This window comes from Strongylocentrotus purpuratus, unplaced genomic scaffold (genome assembly GCF_000002235.5).
Source record: "Strongylocentrotus purpuratus isolate Spur 01 unplaced genomic scaffold, Spur_5.0 spur5_contig_862, whole genome shotgun sequence".
NCBI classification, from domain to species: Eukaryota; Metazoa; Echinodermata; class Echinoidea; order Camarodonta; family Strongylocentrotidae; genus Strongylocentrotus; species Strongylocentrotus purpuratus.
The window spans coordinates 500,154-520,764 of record NW_022145571.1 but is presented as its reverse complement, the minus strand read 5'-3'; the positions used below and the strand labels follow the sequence as shown (position 1 = coordinate 520,764).

The 20,611-nt window shown below is 37.4% G+C and overlaps 1 protein-coding gene and 1 long non-coding RNA gene across 2 annotated transcripts in view; one reads left to right on the top strand and one right to left on the bottom strand.

Annotated features, from left to right (window-relative positions):
• Positions 1 to 1,582, top strand: part of LOC115918271 (protein strawberry notch homolog 1-like) — a 43,636-nt gene extending 42,054 nt beyond the window's left edge. The window contains exon 30 of the mRNA XM_030972065.1: positions 171 to 1,582. Within this exon, the coding sequence (XP_030827925.1) occupies positions 171 to 253 (83 nt within the window). The 3' untranslated portion in view covers positions 254 to 1,582. The remainder of the gene's footprint in view (positions 1 to 170) is intronic.
• Positions 1,583 to 11,537: 9,955 nt separating this feature from the next.
• Positions 11,538 to 15,539, bottom strand: LOC105444082. The gene is made up of 3 exons (XR_004061715.1): positions 15,369 to 15,539; positions 12,822 to 12,898; positions 11,538 to 12,381 (listed from the first exon to the last, which is right to left on the bottom strand). It is a non-coding gene; the product is annotated as an uncharacterized LOC105444082 (long non-coding RNA).
• Positions 15,540 to 20,611: the final 5,072 nt, after the last annotated feature.

Below are 20,611 nucleotides of genomic sequence, written 5' to 3'. Positions count from 1 at the left end.
TTTAATTGCATTTGTATCCCATTTCTTCCCTTTTCTGCACCTATCTAAACCCCCCGGTTCATTTGTATCTTTCTCTTTCTCATTTCTCCCTCTCTTCTTTCTGCCCTTCTAATTTTCTCCTCTTTTGATCTTCCTCTCCTACTTTCCCATCTCTTTATCTCTGTATGCAGGTCTTCTCATTCCAAGTAACTGTGTCCCAGCTCTGAAGGACATGCTCTCCAAGGACACCACAAGCTATTCAGAGACATACTGAGTAGACTCTAAGCAATTCATGCATGAGGACTGGATGATAGGACCAACTAGCCACTCAGAGACATTCTAAGATCACCTTGATGATCAGTGAGCTCTTGTTTAGATTGGCCGCTTTGAACAACGTGATCAGATGGGAGAGCATCACTATCTCCTCAGAGACCTAAGATCACTTGAAGGATCAGACAATATAACACCTAGATAATTGCGAGACATTCTAAGATCTCTCCAAGCACTTCATACACCTGGGTTGATGGACGATAAGACACCACTAGCTACTTTCTAAGATCACTTGAAGCATGTTATAGACCAGAATCATAGACAGTTACTGAGAACTATCCTCAAGGCACTTCATAAACTACACTTAGGATCAGACAATAGGACACCTAGATACTTGCGAGACATTCTAAGATCTCTCCAAGCACTTCATACACCATGGTCAGTACTGAAATACCTCACACACTTCATACGTCCAGATGAGATGATGGGACGCCACTAGCTACTCAGAGACAAACTGCTGATACCTCAAGCACTTCATACACCAGGCTCAGATGAAAGAGAGGGTAGCATCTCATACATCAGATTAATACAAGAGAGTCCTCTGTATGAATACAGTCCAAATCAGATTCAGAGCCTTGCACATTTCAATATAAAGAGACAAGGTCAGAGATATATTAAAAGGACTAGAACTACCAAGCTAGATTGAGAGGGCGGGGGAAGCACCAAAAAGAACCTTGGTACTATATGTGCTAATGTTTGAAAACACTGGGTTTGTTATTCAGACCAGTTTGAGGGACAGGTGAACATATGTGGATGATGCCATGTCTGATATTTTGTATTCTGTTTTCTAGCATGATTCATCAGTGCTATCTGATTGTTCCTTACACATAGATATATTCCATCACTGAAGCATCAACCAAACAAGGGAGATCTTGCACACTTATAGCCATTTGCTCTGTATTCAACTTTAAAATTCATATTTATGAAGAAGAAGAAAAAGTTTGTGTAATGTAAATATTTCCATATAACGAAGTCCTTGGAAAAACCTAACAAAGATGGTGTTTACAATTTACATCTTGAGCAATACTAATAATCTTTAAGAAATGATAGTGTAATGTTAACAATAAACCCTGAAACATAATAATAATGGAAAATGTGTCCTTTTTTCATATGAAATGATCAAAATTGTATGACGGGGCTAAAACAAAATCAGTCCATTTAGTGATAACAGGGTGTATATTGCATATGATTATATCTTGTTATACAATCAGTGTATGTATACAGTAGGCTTGCGGGTGCACCATGTGAGAGAGAGAGAGTGGATTACCGAGTCAGAGTTCTTTCCAGTACTCCTCAACCCTCTCTCTCTCTCTCACATGGTGCACCCGCAAGCCTACTGTACATGTATATCTACATCACCATGCAAGCCGACACTTACAAGCAGCATCTAATCAGTGTATGGTTGGCTAAAAGATATCACATGTGTCAAATATATAGAACAATTTCTTTGAGCACCTCCAACTCACATATGACATACATACATTGTATGGCTTATGGCAATTTACTTTTATGGATGGTTACTGGAATTTCACAGAAAAGACAAGCATTTTAGTTACTTTTCTTGTTATAAGTCTGTTATTGGTTCATGTCATAAACTTATCTCTAGCACTCACTAGCAAGCCAACAACTCCCAGCATTATCCGTAAGAGGAGGTTCTTAAAAATTATGTAACTCTTAGAAAATTTCCTTCTGTTTCGATCAATCTATCATGTAACAGGAATGCTAGTCTACAGGCTTTTTTATTTTCAGACTCTACATTGTTTGAGATATGGGCTTCAAGCCTCCAACATTTATAGCTCTCTCTGAGGCAGATTAAGTAAAACCAACAGGTATCTCTGAAGTGCATCAATCAACAAGTTTAAGAGGGACATCTGAGAAAAGCTGCATTTTATTGTTTCCTTATTAGCTTCAGGTTAGATTAATGTCAATATCCTTTTAATAAGGATTTGCTTGACATGTCATGAAGTACACTTTCTTACATCATAAGCAAACAGTTTTGATGAATTGTGTTGGAAGTATAAACCAGGTACCCTTGATTGTCATTGGACTGTCTGGATGCACTAAACAGTTCGTTCAAACTGAAAATCAGGGTTTTCATGAAGATAATAAATTACTTGCCAGAAGAATTATGAGAGAAGTTGATTTTTGTTGATTACTTTATATATGAAGGCTTATGTGGTTTCTAAGATGTCCAAAGAAAATGAAAAATGAAGAATGTTTATGAATGGAACCTACATTTCATAAAATACCTGAATGCAATAACTGTCAATAAACTTGGAAAAGTCATTAGGAAATCAATATCGGGAGGTTGGGAATGGATGATAAGATAGTAAGGGCATGGCCCCACAGTCTCATAACCAAGTTGCTCTCCTTTGCTCTTCATCTTTAAAAAATGAGTCATTTGCAGTTTAATGAGTTATTGATATCTCTCAGAATTACTTGATGTGTCCCCCTGATTGTTCAGTGAAGTTATTACATCAAATTATTCTTGGGCTCTGTGTTTCCCTTTAATTCTATGAAATTATGTGTCCATTTCTTCAATTAACAGGTGATTTTATGCAACTAGACCAATCGAAGGTCAGATAGGACTGCTTGTTTCTCGTCAGACCCTTGCCAATTTAAGGATGTTTCCTATTACTGATTGGAGAGCTTTGTTTGTATCCTGGTACTTCTCCAGATGTTTGTTCTCATTACATATTTTATGTTTTCTAGAACTTTTTGGAGGTAAAATTTAATAATAGTCCACAAAACTTGGTATTTTGATTTCCACTAGCAACTCAGAGACAATGCAAAGTATACAGTGGAAGAAAGATAAACACAAACAAAAATTTGCATATTAATTTTCCTAATCATAATTACTGCTTCGATTCATCAGTTACCTATCAAATCTTCTAGAAAATCAGATGGAGCAGTTCATTACTGGATCATTTCATACCAGAAATGTAACAGCTATTTCTTCTGCATGTTGATAAAACAGTTCCATTTCTGAACAAAAATATCAAGATGTTATTTTTTTTTAATCTTCAAGAAGTCAAATTTTGCTAACCTAATTTTGTTACTTAAACATTGATTTTAGAAACTCGATTTTGTTTTTTCTTAAAAAATTAGCAATTATATGAAACAGGCTTCAGAGATGTGTTACATTTCTGTTATGACTGACTTGAAAAAGATTATTTCATCATGATTTTAGACTAATTTTGTGAGGACTTCTCCTTTTCAGGAACTTGATTTTCTAGAAATGAGTTGTTGTGTGAACACAGCCCAGACAGGTTTTTGAGTTTTGTTTAAAAAGATTGACCTGTAGAGATTATCTAATCATGATTTCTGCCAGAAAGCGAGGTTACATTGTTTCTCCTAACCACTAATCTAATCTCACAGTACAACTTAAAGCTAAGGTCAGTCAGCCATCGGAATTACCTTTTCAAATTTAGAATGAACAATCTGACCTTCTAAGGACAAGAATAGAAGGTTATAAGTCGGATACGCAAGATTTCAAACAACCCTTTAAATTTTACATTAGGAAAGTAAGTTTTTATGATAGTGATGTTAAAAGCTCTGCTATTATTTTTGAAGAACTATTTCAATTATTTCAATGGTAACTATTTAACCTCCTGCCATCATCAAGATAAGTTCATGTTCAATCGGCAACTTTTAACTTCATAGAAAATGAAAGTGTATTTTTGAGAATGCCTCTAAATGATTGACAAGTTCCTGAGGTAAGAAAGGTTAAGATCTTCAATTAGATTTTGATTATGATATTAAAGAACATCAGAAAACATGTACAAATCAATGACTTGGACTTTGTCTTTAAAGATGGCACTGTTGGTTATCCTAAGAGGATCCTTCCTTTAACCTTGTAGTCCATCCTACCATTCTTCATACAAGGCTCCTCAATCTCTTCCTTATCTTGTCACCTCAGTGATGTCCCATTTCAGTCTGGTATTCTAAATAAGGTACATGTTATGACTAGCGAATCAAGATCTCGTATGTCCTGACATCCTCTCATGTCTAGAACCTTATCAGGTATTATGTAACAACAATGTGGGTCATCTACCAGAGGTCATCTACCAGAGGTCATGGACGGGTCATGGCTCAGTGGTTGAGCCACTAGTGGTCTTGTAACAGTTAGGTCCATAGTTCAATGCAGAGTCAATCAAAAAGTGTTTAGTGGTGAGGCAATGTTCCATATACAAATCCCACTGACAACTCTGCCCCCCCCCCCCCAAGTTGGCTATCTACAAGTATATTATTGCTTAATTAGCTATCGGGTAAAATGAAAAGAATATCAACATACGGTAAGAGCTTCTCTTGTATCAACCTGTATCAGTGTATTTGATGGACGACATTTAAACCCACTTTTTGTTTCCTGTAAACAGTGTTTCTCATTGAAAAGTGTACTTATGCATAAAGACACTTGCCCATAAAGACTGATTTCTTATTTTTTTAAAGAGTCTTTGTATTAAGTTTTTAGTTTTTAGTGCAAAATATAAAATGATTAACCACAGTCATCCAAGCTGAAGGTTATTGTTGCAAACAAGTGCTGCTAATCTTCAATATTTACTCACTTGTTATGACAAGAAGATGGACATAATGACCATTGATGACCATGGACAGTTGTACTGACCATAGCTTCCTGTCAAGCCTGTCAAGGGATGAACTATAAAACTTGAATTGAAGGTGACCAACGTCCACAATCATTACCTAAACTCAACAGATTTCTTGTTCTCTCAAACCAATTTGCATTATAGTGGATAGGTTGCTTGTATGATTTATTTGAAGTGACATTTATAGAGCAAGATTACCACAGCACCAGCTCGATCAACTTGAAATTAACAAACAAAAAAGTTCCCCAAATTGATAATAATAAAAACCATCTTTTTTAAAGTTTATGATTGTTATTAAAGAGTCTAGTTAGTATACAAATATACACTACCTTGAGAGGTTCTGGTTAAAACTATGCGCAAGAGGTGACTCCAATAGAACTCTTTGCCGAGAGGCGCTGCCCCGAAGCAAATGGTACTTTTGGAGTCACCGAGGCCCATAGTTTAACCAGTATCTGGAATAGAAGGCATGGTATATTTGTTTTATATCCTGCATCAACAATTTGTTTTAAAACAAACAAAAAAAATTTAAATTTGGGGGAGAAAAAAAATTTAGAACAAAAAAATGTCAATTTTTATCTAAAAAGATTTTAGATATTTTGTTGTCATCAAATTAAGGTTTGAAAAAAAAAATTCACATTTTTTGTTCAACTCCCAAATAGAAAACCAAAATAGTACTCTCATATAGTACTTTCTAAAAATAGGTCAAATATTTCTGGTCATGTGACGAGCTCTCAACCAATCAAAAGCCAACAAATTTTTGATGCAGGATATAAAAATGTTTATTAAGAGCCAAAAGGGTGGTTAGGTGTTCAGTGTATGAGTTAATGCCCTTCTGGCTCACAACCAATATTACATGCTTTGGGGTCTTTGATGTTTGTAACATGAAATAAGCTGGTTTAGAATGATACTGTTTTTAATTGTTATCATTTTCACTATCATCTCTTTCCCCTAACCATCGGAAAGAGGAAAAGCAATATTTGTTCAGCACATTATCGTTATGTAACTTAGTACCATATTTTTCCAGATGTATCTGCACTGAGCAGTTTCTACACCTTGCCTTAGTTTTGAAAAAAAAACATGTGTTGAACAGAAAGAACAGATAGTTGCATTTTGTTTAATAGAATATTCTTGAAAAGAAATTCAATAAATTTACATGAGCAATGTTTATGTGTTGACAAAACCATGCATTTCTTATGGCTAAATCTACACAGCATTGTCATCCTTTCAAATACTGCTACTTTCTGCCTTCTGATTTGTTTGACAAAATGCAAGCTTTAATGAAACCCTTTGAGAAGAGTATTTTCAACAGCTTCGTATGAAAGTGAAGGAAAAACAATATGTGTTTCTATTGTATTCAATTTCTTTGAAAAGGCCTTGTGAGATTGCATGGCCTATCGGAGCACATTTAGGGTATGTTCTGGAAAAGATTTTTGACAAATTGTTCTAGTTGAGAAGATAGTTTGATTTAAAAGGGCCTGCCAGGCTATTGATGTATTCTAAGAGCATTTTATGAGAATTGATTGAACAATATTTACTCTCTTTACTTTCTTCTGTTTGAAAAAAAAAGAAACAAAAATGTCAGTATTTTTCTCTCAGTGTGTTTAGAATTTGAAGGTTCTGCCTTTGGGGTATAGGATGTTATTGTCTACACACGATTTAGATTGCCTTTGAGATTGATAGTAGAATGAGGGTTAACATACAAAGTCAATATTGGAAATGGTGCCAGTTGCAGTAATTGATGTCATTTCTTTGTAGACTCCTGAGTAATTACCAATAATTGATTCTATTCTTCCCTTGTCTGTAGGTTGGTTGAGAGCATTGTGTCTCCAAGTTGATAATAGCAAAGACACAAATCCTAATTGCTTTTTAAGGTTAAACCTTGGGCTAATTTGAGAGACAGTTGTTACAGTTTTCTGATTATCCATTCATCACTGCTTGCTTTTCTTGCTCGAGTTCATTTTGCAAATTGTAGCTTTGTGCATTAATTCAGAGAACCATACAATTAATGTACATGCATTACATAAATGTTATGCTTGCTTTACTTTTTACAGATATATGTGTTTAAAGAATTACTTTCAAAGGGGTTCGATAATTGTTTTGGTAAGCCGCCAAGCCATTTTCCAAGTTAGTTTGATTTAATGTAAATTAGTAACATACAATCCTGCGATGCTGCACATCTTTTTTCTCCTAAGAGCCACAACATGATGCCACAATGCAACTTTAACATACAGTAACATCCTTATGTCTTTAAACAGACAATTTGTTGTTTACAGTGTTCATGAAATGACATGCACCTGAAAGGTAAAATATGATATTAATTCTTGGTTTAGATACAAATGTTGATTCCCTTGGTGTATACACTTGTGGATTTTGACATGAACAAGTTTCATGGGATTTGTCAATATCCTAAAGAGAAGCAGGATCAAACTGCTTTTTGCGCTTACTCTGACTCTTGCCATTTAGGTGCCCAAAGATGAAATGTACTCCCAAGCTTGTAGAGGCACACATTCATTACATGTCTACATTTTGCACAGACTTTCAATTCTTTTTGTCTGGTATAGAAGATAAAGAATATAAAATATAACCTTTTTAGTATGTCCACTGTGTGATAAGTGACTTGCACCATGTACTCATAGGAAGACAGGGTGCTATTTCATTAGGGTCTGAATTGTTAAAGACTAATATGCCTAAAGTAACTTGTAACCTATCTTGTCCTATGAAGCTTCATGTACCAAATTTTAATGATTCTTTGAGTCATAGATATTTCTTCATTTGTATATCATTTTGTTTTGTTTTTAATAAATGGAACATATTAATGTTGGTTGCCTTTTCTTAAAAAATTGATAAGAAAAAGATATTTGATTTGAAGAAAGAGTTTTTTGCAAGTATTTTTGTCCCTATTGTAGACGTTTATAATAGGCATGTAGCAAATCAATATGATGAAGACATCATACTGATACACGTTATGTCATTTTCGTTTCATACAAGTTTACCCATGGTGAATTCTTTTTTCACTGCAAGGGGTTATATTGGTATTCTGTGATGGATACCTAGAAAGAGAATAATTAGCTGAGAGAAATCTTCTGAAGTAATCATATATTCATGAAATGTTATGATCACCTTGTTGTCTTTTAATGTTTTGTGTTCTTCCTCACACTGGGAACAAAGTACATTCCTTACAAAGTTATCTGAATAATCATATTTATATGAGTTTGTGTTACATGTAGGTGATTAAACGTACTTTGTCTTTGTTGCTCCTTAGTGATGTGTGCTATAGCACCCATTCATAGTCATGATATCAATCATGATTTCTGGTTGATTATGATATAGCCTATAAGATTTTGTAAAGAAAGATTAGTGGAGAATATTTATATGAAGAGATGTACATATAAATGAGCGTGATGTATTGGATACAAGAAGTACAAATTGTATGATTATTGTTTTCAATTCACTATTTTTTGTTCTTTTCATTTTTTGTTCATATTATTGATATATGATTGATAAATGCTTTGTCTATATATATCTTTGTCGAAAAACAATGCAATAAAAAAGGGACCTAGATTACGGAATATTGAGTTGAAATGTTCTTTTCTGTGGTTTCGTAAAATCAGAGAATAATTTGTTTCTGTGAACCCTATTTTGTGTAGTCCTCCTTTCCATCCTTCCTCTTTCTTTAAAGACCGTCACCACTACTGGGCAAGAAGGGATTAGACCGCACAGCGAGTCAGCGAGGTCAGTGTGACAGGTGGCTATCTCATTAACTCAGCTCTCATTTAACATTAGAAAAAGAGGATCATGGGGGACCAACAGGCACCGATTGGGGAAGTTTTCTATATAGAGGGAGCAAGTAGCTACAAGTATGGCAGTGTGCCTTTAAATCACAATCTGACTTTTCAGTCAAATTTTACTTCGTGAGTCTCGTGAAGAGACTAATTGAGAGCCCGCTTGCGTCTTATTTTTTCGTACCACGGCGAGCCCGGATTCCTGTTTTATCATGAATATTCATTAGGCAGGGCCGGGGAAAGTCTCGATTCTCTTGAATATTCATGTATGATCGAGGCATGCGCAGCATCGAATATCGTGTGTAACAAGTACGTTGGATTAATGGCAGGCCTATAATATGACATAGAAAAGCAATGTCATGGTCATTTAGATAATACAGTCATAAATGCTGTGTTTAATTACTAGTAAATGCCAAAATGTCAGTATCGGTAGACAAGATATATAGCATATATTTCAAGTAAGAGTCTTGATAGGCAATTTGTGAGTAGCCTAGGCCTACTTTTCTGAGATTAATGGGAGTCTAGTTCTTTTCATGAATTGGTAAATAATCAGTTCTAGGTTTGCTTTTTAAATATTACAAGCAGAGGTTGCATTATGGTATTGAATATGTGATACAGTATTATAAACTGTATAAAATAGATAACAAGAATAGGCCTACATACGGACATTTATCAAAAATAAAATACTTGTGTATTGCACTTAAATTATTTCTATGATCAATGCTCACTTAACTGCATAAGGAAGAAAAGGAAGAAAGAAAAATGGGATTAGAAAGAAGAATAACAAAGTTAAAAAGTAAAATATATATAAATAATAAATGAATGGAAGAAATAAAGAATACGGAATAGATACCAAGGAAGAAAGAAATAAATTGCAAGAAAATTGAAATGAAAAGAAGACAAAAGAAAAAGGGAAAGGAGCAAGATAATATTGATACCATATCTTCAATCTTGTTTTCTTTTATCTTGCCTCTTGTTTTTGTTTAGGCCTAGCTACCATTTTTTCCTTTCCTTTCTCTTTTTCTCTTAAAAGTTCTCTTTGGTTTCTTTCTAAAATAATGAGGGAAGGGGGGGGGGGGGGGGTGGGGGACTCGATGATAATTCATCATTTGAAGGTTTACAATGTGAAGTCCACGAGTTATATGCACCCACTGAAGAAAATCCATGTACAGGGTTGCTGCAGGAACCCCAGCACCCACAGATCCCACGCATGATGAGACAAACTCGAGAGAAAATTACACATTCTTTCACATACATTGAAGAAAAAAAAGAAGAAAAAAAATCCAAGATCGGTTGAACTCTTTTTGACCCCTCCCCAGGACGTCGATCAATTACATGTATGTGCCCCCCCCCCCCCAAACTCTGGCTACAGCCCTGGCGATAATTACCCACTATTCAAATCTGACAGGTGCCCCTTTTTCTTCAACAAATGCCCCTTTAACTTCATAATAAGTGCCACTGTTCCATTTTCATAAGTGCCCCTTGTGATATCTGATAAAAGCCCTTTCATTTTTTTTTACTTTGACACGCGTCCCCTTAAACTTTCTAACAAGTGCCCTTTTACCTTTTGATATGTGCCCCTTTCCCTGTTTAATAGGAGCCCCAACCCCAACCCTTTCTCATAAATGCCCCTTTGACACATGCCCCCTTTTCCTTTTTTTTATAATTCCCCTTTTCTCTCTTTCTCTGTCTTTCGAAAACTATCTTCTGCAAGGTTTGTTCTCTTGACTGAGCAACCTGTTGCAATTCCTTTCTGTCTCACTTTCAGTCGTACTTGTTGCCACTCATTTGCATTCACTCGTTATCAACTACCATCAACCATTCCATATTCACTCCATTACTGTCCACATTTCAATTTCATTCTCTTCACTCTCCCTTTTTGCAGCCTTTCCAGGAGCTTTGCTAGAAGTAGAACATTTTTAATGTAGAGGCCAGAGAAACCGGAAAGTATGTTAATCATTTTATTCAAATATCTAACTTGAAAAAAAGGAAAGTGAAACATTGTTTAATTACAATATATTGACATAATTTTGTTAAAGAAAAAATTTGAATTTAACACTGGAAATTTGTAATTGGTTTGCCAAAAAAAACACACACACTCAAAACACAACAGTGGTACCAGGGTTTTTGTTAGGAGGCCCATGTACTGTATAATTTTTATTATTAAGAATAGTTTTCTCTTTTTTATTAATTTGACATTGGCATACCGTAAATTTCACCAGGAACCCCCCCCCCCTCCCGACACTGCCATTACTTCTACCAACAGTAATGGTATAATTCAAAATTTCACTTTCTAAATCCTTCTAATATAAACATATAATCATATTTGTACAGAGGATAAGATAAGAGGATAGCAAGCCCCCCCCCCCCCCCACTCCCTGTTTTCTTTAGTTGCATGGGAAGCATCGAAACATGATTCTATAAAAGCTACAAGTTTGGATACGAAAGGCAATGAGGATTAGCAGTTTCCATATTTAATGCATTTAGAGTGTTGTCTTTCAAACCTTCTTACATACAATACTTGAAGTAGCAATAATTTCATAATCTACAAAACTTCCCATACAGAAGTCCATAGAGGTAAATGAATTTTAACATGTATAATTATAATCAAAATATCATTGATTAATTCAATCTTTGATATAGACTGATAGACCTTTATCAATCAAATTTGAAGGAGAATCTTTCTGCCCAGTCCTCAGTTTCATCCTATAAGATGGTAGTTGACATTGTTAGAATTTTAATGTTTATTCGTTGAGGATTAGTTATCTTTAATTATTTGAAAGTCGACAAGATGATAAACTTCATTAGCTTTATTGAATGTAGTATTCTACAAACATATAATACAAATAACAAATAAATATCATGTAAATATTCCAGTTTAAACCCATCTCTATTGTCCTTTTTCATTATATGAGGGTGGCATCTTTAAGACGTAGTCTCGTGTAGATATCTTCTGCATCCATCACTAAAGTTGTAGCCTAGTTTTCAGAAAAAAATATAACCCAAGTCTGTTGAATGGAAAAATGAAATAAGATATAAAAAAATCAACAATGACTAATAACATACACCCTGATACCTGCTCAGAAAAAGGAAGGACTGAAATTCACTTGGGGTTCTAGTGGGCAAACCTAAACTATTTTTTGTACAAGACTAGTTTAAATACTGACCGCATCTTAAATTATTACTGATGATCCCATTAAGACGATAGGCCTGCTGGAGCTCGGATCAGACAAGGTATGAAATAAGTAATACAATGTAATACAACTCGTGCTCATACCGGTAATTGAATAATACTCGGTTAAGTATGGGACATAAAATGACCAAACAACTTTGACCAGAGAATATACTGGAAATAATGCTACTGAAACATACGTAATGTAGACTTATATTTCATCTATATTGACATTTAATTTTTAATCTAAATTACAATTGTGATATTAAGTCAATTATTCTTTTACAAGTCAACTGACAATGAAAAATATCTGTTTTAGATCTATAATTTTCTCCATGACATTTGTTCCACAAAAATTTATTGGGGGTACCTTCATGTATAATAGCACACTTGCTCGTATGAAGTGTAGTAGGCCCGCATCTCTAGATATGATCCCGTCAACATCTGTTCTTTGTTCCTCTCCTGAGTTTGCAAACCAGAATGCCTTCATCATCCACTGTAGAGAGGCATCATCCTACATGAGAGAAAACAAAGTAGGTACATGTACTTCAATTAAAAACTGATACTGATGGATACATATCAACCATAATACATCCTATAAACAGACTTTTATCAATCTTATTTTGTGTTCTTCTTCATCTTCATTGCTCAAGAAGTGAAAGTACCCCTTACAAAAAAAAAAATGAGGGGTCCTGTGTATACCCTACATGTAGTGCTTACAATGTGCATTTGATATGGCTCTTCTAAACACAGGACCTCCTGTAAATAAGGACAAATTTTCCTTTGTAAACATAGAAAGAAAAGACATCAATATTTGTATACTAGGTGCAGAACTAGAATAAAATATACCCTCCACTATATATGCTTGCAATGTCAACTTAGTTCCATTTCCTTTTGAGTGAATTAGTAGGTGGTCGTTTAATATGTGTGTGCTAAATAACCTGATAACTGTACCTGCATGGGACTTTCTGCTTCATCTTGCAAATATAAGAGATGTTGTAATGTCCTCCTTCCAGCTCTTCAGTTTCAATCTTTTGGAACAAAAAGAAGAAGAAAATCAATACGACAATCAAGGCATCCCTTTCTCCTTAACAAAATAAAATAGATCTAGCATAATTCAAATTAATAGATATTTTTATGTCATGGTTGGCCTTAATTTTAATATGGTGTGGAAATCAACATTCCTATGTAATGAACCACAGTACAAAGTAAAACTAAATGGAAGATTTAACTTGTGCATCAAACAGTGGTTTCTATGGCCTATGAACACGAAGCAGTACTAAGTAGAATTAGTTTATTATAACAAGAAGAGGTGGACTACATACCATATAAGCAGAGGCGGCGCTCCGAGAGGGGGGGGGGGCAGAGTGCCCTCCCATTTGGTCAAGTACCCTAAAAGTGCCCCTTTTTGCATAGGAAAAGTGCCCCTTTTTACATAGGAAAGTGCCCCTTTTACTCTGACAAGTGCCCCTATTAAGTTTTTAAAGTGCCCCTTCCCCTTTTAATAACTACCCCTTTTAACTTGGATAAGCGCACCTTATATCTTCACATGTGCTCCCTTTCATTTTTAATAAGTGCCCCTTTTTCTTATAAGTGCTTCCATTTAAAAATAGGCCCTTTCCCTTCTCATAAATGCCCCTTTTCATTTATGAAAATAGTTCCTTTTCATTCTCTTAAGTGCCCCTTTTCATCTCTTGTAAATGACCCTATTCACTTCTGAGAGATACTTGTTTTACTTTGACAAGCACCCCTTCCCCTCCTAGTCAGTACTCTTTTCATCTCTTATAAATGCCCCTTTTATTTTGACACGTCCTCCTTTTCCTTCCTATATAATGCCTTTTTTCCTTATAAGCACCCTTACCCCTTTTCGTCTTTGATAAGTGCCCCGTTTATTTAAACATGTGCCACTTTTTCTTTTTAATAAGAGCCACTTCCCCTTCTCATTACCCTTTTAACAATGATATGTACCCTATTTCCTTTCTTATAAAGAACCTACCCCTTTTTCATAAATGCCCCTTTTCACTGCTTATAAATGCCCCCTATCAAAATCTGATGGGTGCCTCTTTTCCGTCGACAAATGCCCATGTTCTTATCATCCCTGGTGCATGCCTCTTTGTTTAGGTGTAAGAAGTGCCCCATTTTCACCTCTGATAATTAGCCTTTGTACTTTGACACATGCTTCTTTTCTTTTCTGATAAGTGTCTTAACCCTTTCGATAAGTGTCCCCTTTTCCTCTCATCATTAAACGTGTCCCTAATTTCAAGCGACTAAAAGCAATTTCCCACAAAGCTCGCTCGCTACGCTTGCCCATAGTTATAGATGTTATAATTATGTAACTTATCACAGATCTATTCAGTCTTCCGTTATGAGATTGTGCTTATATAACCCCATCAGGATTGGGTTTTCCTCTTTATAAGATGTAATTTTTCGCACTGCAAGCCAAAAACTGCAAAGTATGATACTTAAGCAATATCTTAAATGCTGTATTAAGAGAAACAAATATTGAAATCATCCCTGATAATGTAATCACAAAATAGGGGTATATACCAATGTCAAAAAAATGGTATATTTTCCCTCTGAAGGTGCCCTTTTTTCAAGAAAGTTTTTTTGTTGGTGCCCCCCCCCCCCCCCCACTTTGGAAGTTGCTCCGCCGCCTCTGCGTATAAGTAAACATAATTGTCGACTACCCTAGGGGTCTTCTCTTATACAACGTCCAACAAAAAATAGATTCATCAAATGAACTGCACACTTTGGAGAAGAAAAAATCTTTAATATAGGTCTAGATCTAGAAAGGTTATGACAACTTGACAAGCACACTGGACACACACAACATCTGAACATTAAATAAATGAATCCTAGGTCTAGTTTGTTTGTTTTTGAATATTATTATTAATAAGTTCCAGGTTTACGTCTAAATGAAATATGGTTTGGAGCCGTTTGATTATCCATGGTCACAAACAGTTTTGGTCTAAAAGTTGACACGCACCAATGATGCAACTGAGCGAACGGATAGCACTTAGTCTTAGTAATACTAGTATAGCCAACAGAGTCGACATCTACTAAAGATATAAACAAGAATTAACCCTCTTGGATTATTAAAGAAATCATACTTCATAGATTATTTTAAGGTGTAACGTTAAATCTAGATTTAAATTCAATGGATGATTGGTGAATTAGATTCACGATGACGATCAAATTTGGAATAAAACCTGATCAGAAAGTTTTATCTTGATGCAGATGAGCACCGAAATTCCCCAACGTGGGCCTGCCGGAACCCCGGGGCTCTAAATGGTGACATGAAGGCAAACCGCAGTCAAACTACTTCACGACGATGAAAATCAAAGTGCAATTTCAAGAGAAATATTTTCCTAGCCTTTTCCCCACAAATCTGTTGAGAACAGTCTCAAAATGTAAAGAAATTACAGTAGATCACGAATTACAGCTTTTTCAAATTAATGACTAAATTCTCTTAATCTACTGATATTTCAATCAATTACTCACCCATATGCATTCTCCGTGAACTAAATCTTCTCACTTTGTGCGAGTATAGCGCGCGTCGTGCATTCCCACCTCGATATGAATATTTAAGAGAATCGAGACTTTCCCCGACCCTGCCTAATGAATATTCATGATAAAACAGGAATCCGGCCTCGCCGTGGTACGAAAAAATAAGACGCAGCCCGCTTCAACCATGTGCAATCATTATCGCTTCGTCGCCATTTTGGAAGACAACTCTTTCACGCAATCAATAATATTGGGAAATTTCGACGATCGTTTCCGGGGAAATTTGTGTTTTTCGGCGGATGTCAATTGTCATCTTACGTTTGCCTTCATTTTGGATCATTTTGGACTTTGTCGGACCTTTTTTCGAGTTTTCAACTACGTTTTCGTCATGGCATCGGCCACTCCGCCGATTCCCGCGGATACAGCGGGCAAGGACAGGGACTCTCACGCCGAACTCCAGGGAGCGGTATCGCACCATGGGTCCAAGCACCCCGCGACCACCACGCTCAACAAACCGCAGCATGAACCAAAAGGTTCCGCGGGAGATACGGGGAAAAAGAAAGTGACTTTGAGATCGACCAAAAAGACAAAAGAGAAATCACTGCCCGCTACTATTAGTAGTACAGCGGATTATGATACCCGACTATCGAAGCTGGAAGAAATGTTGTCGCGGGTGGTTGAGGCGCTCCCACAAACCCAAAGTCCAACCCCAACCCCACCGGTTCCACAGGCGGATCGATATGATTATGCAAGCACAAGTCACCATACTGGGTCCCCACCATGCATTTTGCCGGGGATAGACGAAGACATTACATATGTTTATGGTGGAGATGAGTCAGTGCTTGAGGATGAAATGGGGCAGCAGCATGCTGACTCTGAAACAATTATTCCTGCGTTCGCAATGAAATTCGCAGCGCAAACAGACGTGGGTTCACCACTCGATGATGAAGTAGCTAGTTCCACTTCTTACTTGTCAAATACCAAACTTGAGGATAAAGTTCTTGAAGAGACAACTGCTAAGTACTTACCACCGAGTAATTGCCCCATCCTCGATGTACCAAAAGTTAACCCGGTAATTTGGGAAAAGCTGTCGCCGTTCACACGAAGTCGTGACCTGAAACTGACAAGAGTCCAGAAGTTACTCACGAGGGGCTTAACCGCTTATACACGCTCGCTTTCATCTACACACCTCACGGAGACGCAGCAGGACGCCTTAGCGTTACTATCCAATGCCAATTTTGAGATGAACTCACTGCGTAAGGAACTAATTAAACCTGACATGAACCCGGCCTACTCTCACCTGTGCAAGGCACCGGTGACAAAATTCCTCTTTGGGGATGATTTAGGAAAGAGAGTAAAAGACCTGAAAGAAGAACAGAAAGCGACATTAGGTGTTGTGAAATCTGCTGATCAGAGTAAGGTTCGGGCTCGACCCGGCCAGACTACGTATCACCCATACAAGGCAACTGATACTTACCGCTCACAGCAGTACAGATCTGCGGGATGGTCGTCATCCTCAAACAGCCGACCTACTTCAGGGACGCCATATCGGCCTTTTTTAGGCAGGAGAGCGCCTTTCAGGGGGCGCACGCAGGCCCAAGCGCCGAGGCAGCCAGTGGCGTCGCAGGGTCGCTATCGTCCGAACCTGCAGAAAAAGTAGCTGCTAACATACCCCAAGAGGTAAGTAGCCCTTCACAATCATTTATATCAATACCCAAAGTTACTGAAAATTTTAATCAAGCGTCACCAGTTGGAGGTCGAGTGAGACTATTTTTTCGAGAATGGGAGAAGATCACTTCAGACCATGTCATTCTCGAAGCAGTAAAGGGGTACAAGATAGAATTTGACCCAACATTAATCTGCCCTACTAGAACTAATGTTTCTCGGCAGTACAAAAGAAGTGCTTCAGAAATTATAAATATTCAGAAAGAATTAGAAAACCTGAAGAACAAGAATGTGATAGAACACAGCTCTCCGTGTGTCACGGATGGGTTTGTATCAAACATTTTTACAAGGCCCAAGAAAAATGGGGGTGTCAGACTCATTTTAGACCTTTCGGACTTAAATGAATATGTTGTTAAACAGCACTTTAAAATGGACAACATTCATACTGTGGCATGTCTATTGACCCCACACTGTTACATGGCCTCAGTCGACCTCCAAGACGCTTATTATTCAATCTCAATAGAACCTGAATTTCGAAAATACCTGCAATTCACTTGGCAAGGTCATCATTGGCAGTACAAGGCACTACCTAATGGGCTTAGCTCTGCGCCAAGACTTTTCACAAAAATGTTGAAGCCCATATTTGCCTCTCTTCGAGAGGCAGGCCATGTTGTTTTGGGATATCTAGATGACATTATCATTATAGGTGAAACCAAATACCAGGTCGAAGCAGCAATTAGAGCAACCACGCAGGCATTTTCGGAATTGGGGTTTAAGATTCACCTCAAGAAATCTGTGTTGAAACCTGTACAAGAGATCCAATTTTTGGGCTTTATGATCAATACAGTAGATATGATTTTCAAACTCCCAGCAGATAAAGTCCTAAATATCAAGTTGGAATGTGAGACTTTGCTCTCTCAACCTGAACCCACAATTAGGCAAGTTGCTCATGTCGTAGGAAAATTGATTTCCACTTTCCCCGCTGTTCAGTATGGACCACTGTTTTACAGAAACCTTGAAAAGGGAAAAATCATAGCACTTAAAAGAAACAGTGGCCATTTTGACAGGACAATGGTGCTTTCTAATGAGGCAAAAAACGAGCTGCTATGGTGGTTAAACCACATTCAGTATGCATTTTCACCCATCAGTAGAGAGAAACCATCTCATGAAATTAGAACTGATGCTAGCGGCAGTGGATGGGGTGCAACAAATATGCAAATTCACACCGGGGGAAGGTGGAATGAGTCTGAACTAGAAAAAGCAAAAGACAATGAAATAAACTTTCTAGAGACTTTGGCAATAGGGTTTGGTTTAAAATCATTCCACAACCAAACAAAGAATGCTCATGTCCTTATTAGGTCTGATAATACAACAGCTGTAGCCTACATAAACAATATGGGGGGCATCAAGTCCCCCCATTGTAACCAACTGGCTGTAGACATTTGGAAGTGGTGCATAAAGAGAACCATATGGATTACCGCAGCATACCTCCCTGGCAAACAAAATACAGAGGCAGACCATAAATCACGTCATTTCAATGACAGAACTGAATGGATGCTCAGCAAGGAAGCATTCGCGAAGATAGTTCAGAAATTTGGGAAGCCCGAGATAGATATTTTTGCCTCACGATTAAATACCCAACTAGAGAGGTACATTTCATGGCTGCCTGACCCAAATGCAGAAGCAGTGGATGCTTTCACATTAGATTGGGAAAAATTTGAGTTCTATGCATTTCCTCCTTTCTGTCTCGTGGCAAGATGTATCCAAAAAATAAAGGCTGACAAGGCTACAGGCATTCTGATTGTACCTAAGTGGCCAACCCAGGCATGGTTCCCATGTCTCAGTAGCATCCTTGTTGGTGAACCATTCTTACTTAAAAGGAACGTCAACCTCCTCACGCAACCCACCTCCCAAACCCCACACCCTCTTCATGACCGTCTTGATCTTTTATGTTGCAGGGTATCCGGGGACCCTTCGAGAATATAGGACTCGAGGAAAGGGTCGTTGACGTCCTCACAGCATCTTGGAGGGATTCTACTAAGAAGCAGTATCGAGTTTATTGGACCAAGTGGAAACGATTTTGTGAAAGGAAGAAGACAAATCATCTTCGTACATCAGTTAGTTATGTTTTAAGTTTCCTATCAGAACTTTTTCACAGTGAAAAAGCTAGTTACAGTACATTAAATGCAGCAAGAAGTGCATTATCGTCGTATATATCTCTTGAACATAGTGCTCATCCCGTTGGATCACACCCACTGGTCTGTAGATTTTTAAAAGGAACATTTAATCTCAGACCTCCGACGCCACGTTACAAGGATACATGGAATGTGAGCGTTGCACTTGGCCTTTTACGCAGATGGTCACCAGCTAGAGATCTGAGTTTGAAACGTTTAACCCACAAACTGTGTTTGTTGTTAGCTTTGATCTCTGCACAGAGATCTCAAACATTGCATCTGTTAAGTCTAGATAACATGAAACTGAAACAAAGTTCAGTGATCTTTGAGGTTGATGACTTGTTAAAGCAAAGCCGTCCAGGTCAGCACGGTTTCACGCTCAACTTTAAGGCGTATACTCCAGATAGGAGACTCTGCGTTGTCCACTACCTCCGGACATACATCAGGAGAACAGAGGAAGTTCGAGGACAAGAACGGAAACTATTCATCAGCCATAGCAAACCTCATGGGAAAGTTTCATCCCAAACAATATCACGGTGGATTAAAGAGGCCCTAACTATAGCTGGAGTGGACACCAGAAAATACAAGGCACACTCCACGAGATCAGCTGCAGTGTCGGCAGCTAGCAGGGCCGATGTACCAGTCAAATGTATTCTAAACCAAGCTGGCTGGTCGAGCGAAAAAACTTTCCAGCAGTTTTATAATAGACCGCTCACAGATGACCGAGAACAATTCTCACATGCTGTACTTCAGCAATAAACTACGCGTTAGCTGAAAATATTCTGTCAGAGTGTCAAGAATTGAACCCAAAATTTGACAGGTTGGTTGTACAGACGTTGCCAAAAATTTGTTATACCGTACTGGTTAAGTACAGTTGATTTGTTATGATAACAAAAATTGTTGTGTTACTACAGATCCACATTCACATTACAGTCGGGACTCTGACTGCTGTATGTGAACTAACTACAAAATGTGTTTCGCTGAGCTACGAAATCTCAATTAGTCTCTTCACGAGACTCACGAAGTAAAATTGAAAGCTCAAACGATAACTTACCTGTTTGAAGTTTGAGTGTAATTTTATGAGGGAGTAGAGGGAAGAGATTAATTGCCCCCCTCTCCCTCCCTTTAAATAGAGTGTATTCTCTAGTTCACGTTCATTGTAAATGTAAATTCAAACAAGTTATCTGACCTTTCAGGATCAGCGAACACATTTTGTGGCTACAAAGAATGATTGCACATGGTTGAAGCGGGCTCTCAATTAATCTCTTCCCTCTACTCCCTCATAAAATTACACTCAAACTTCAAACAGGTAAGTTATCGTTTGAGCTTTCAATTATGGTGTGTGTTTTTAGTGTGCATGCATGTAGTCCTTCTTGCATGCGATGACAATTTTCATCTTTG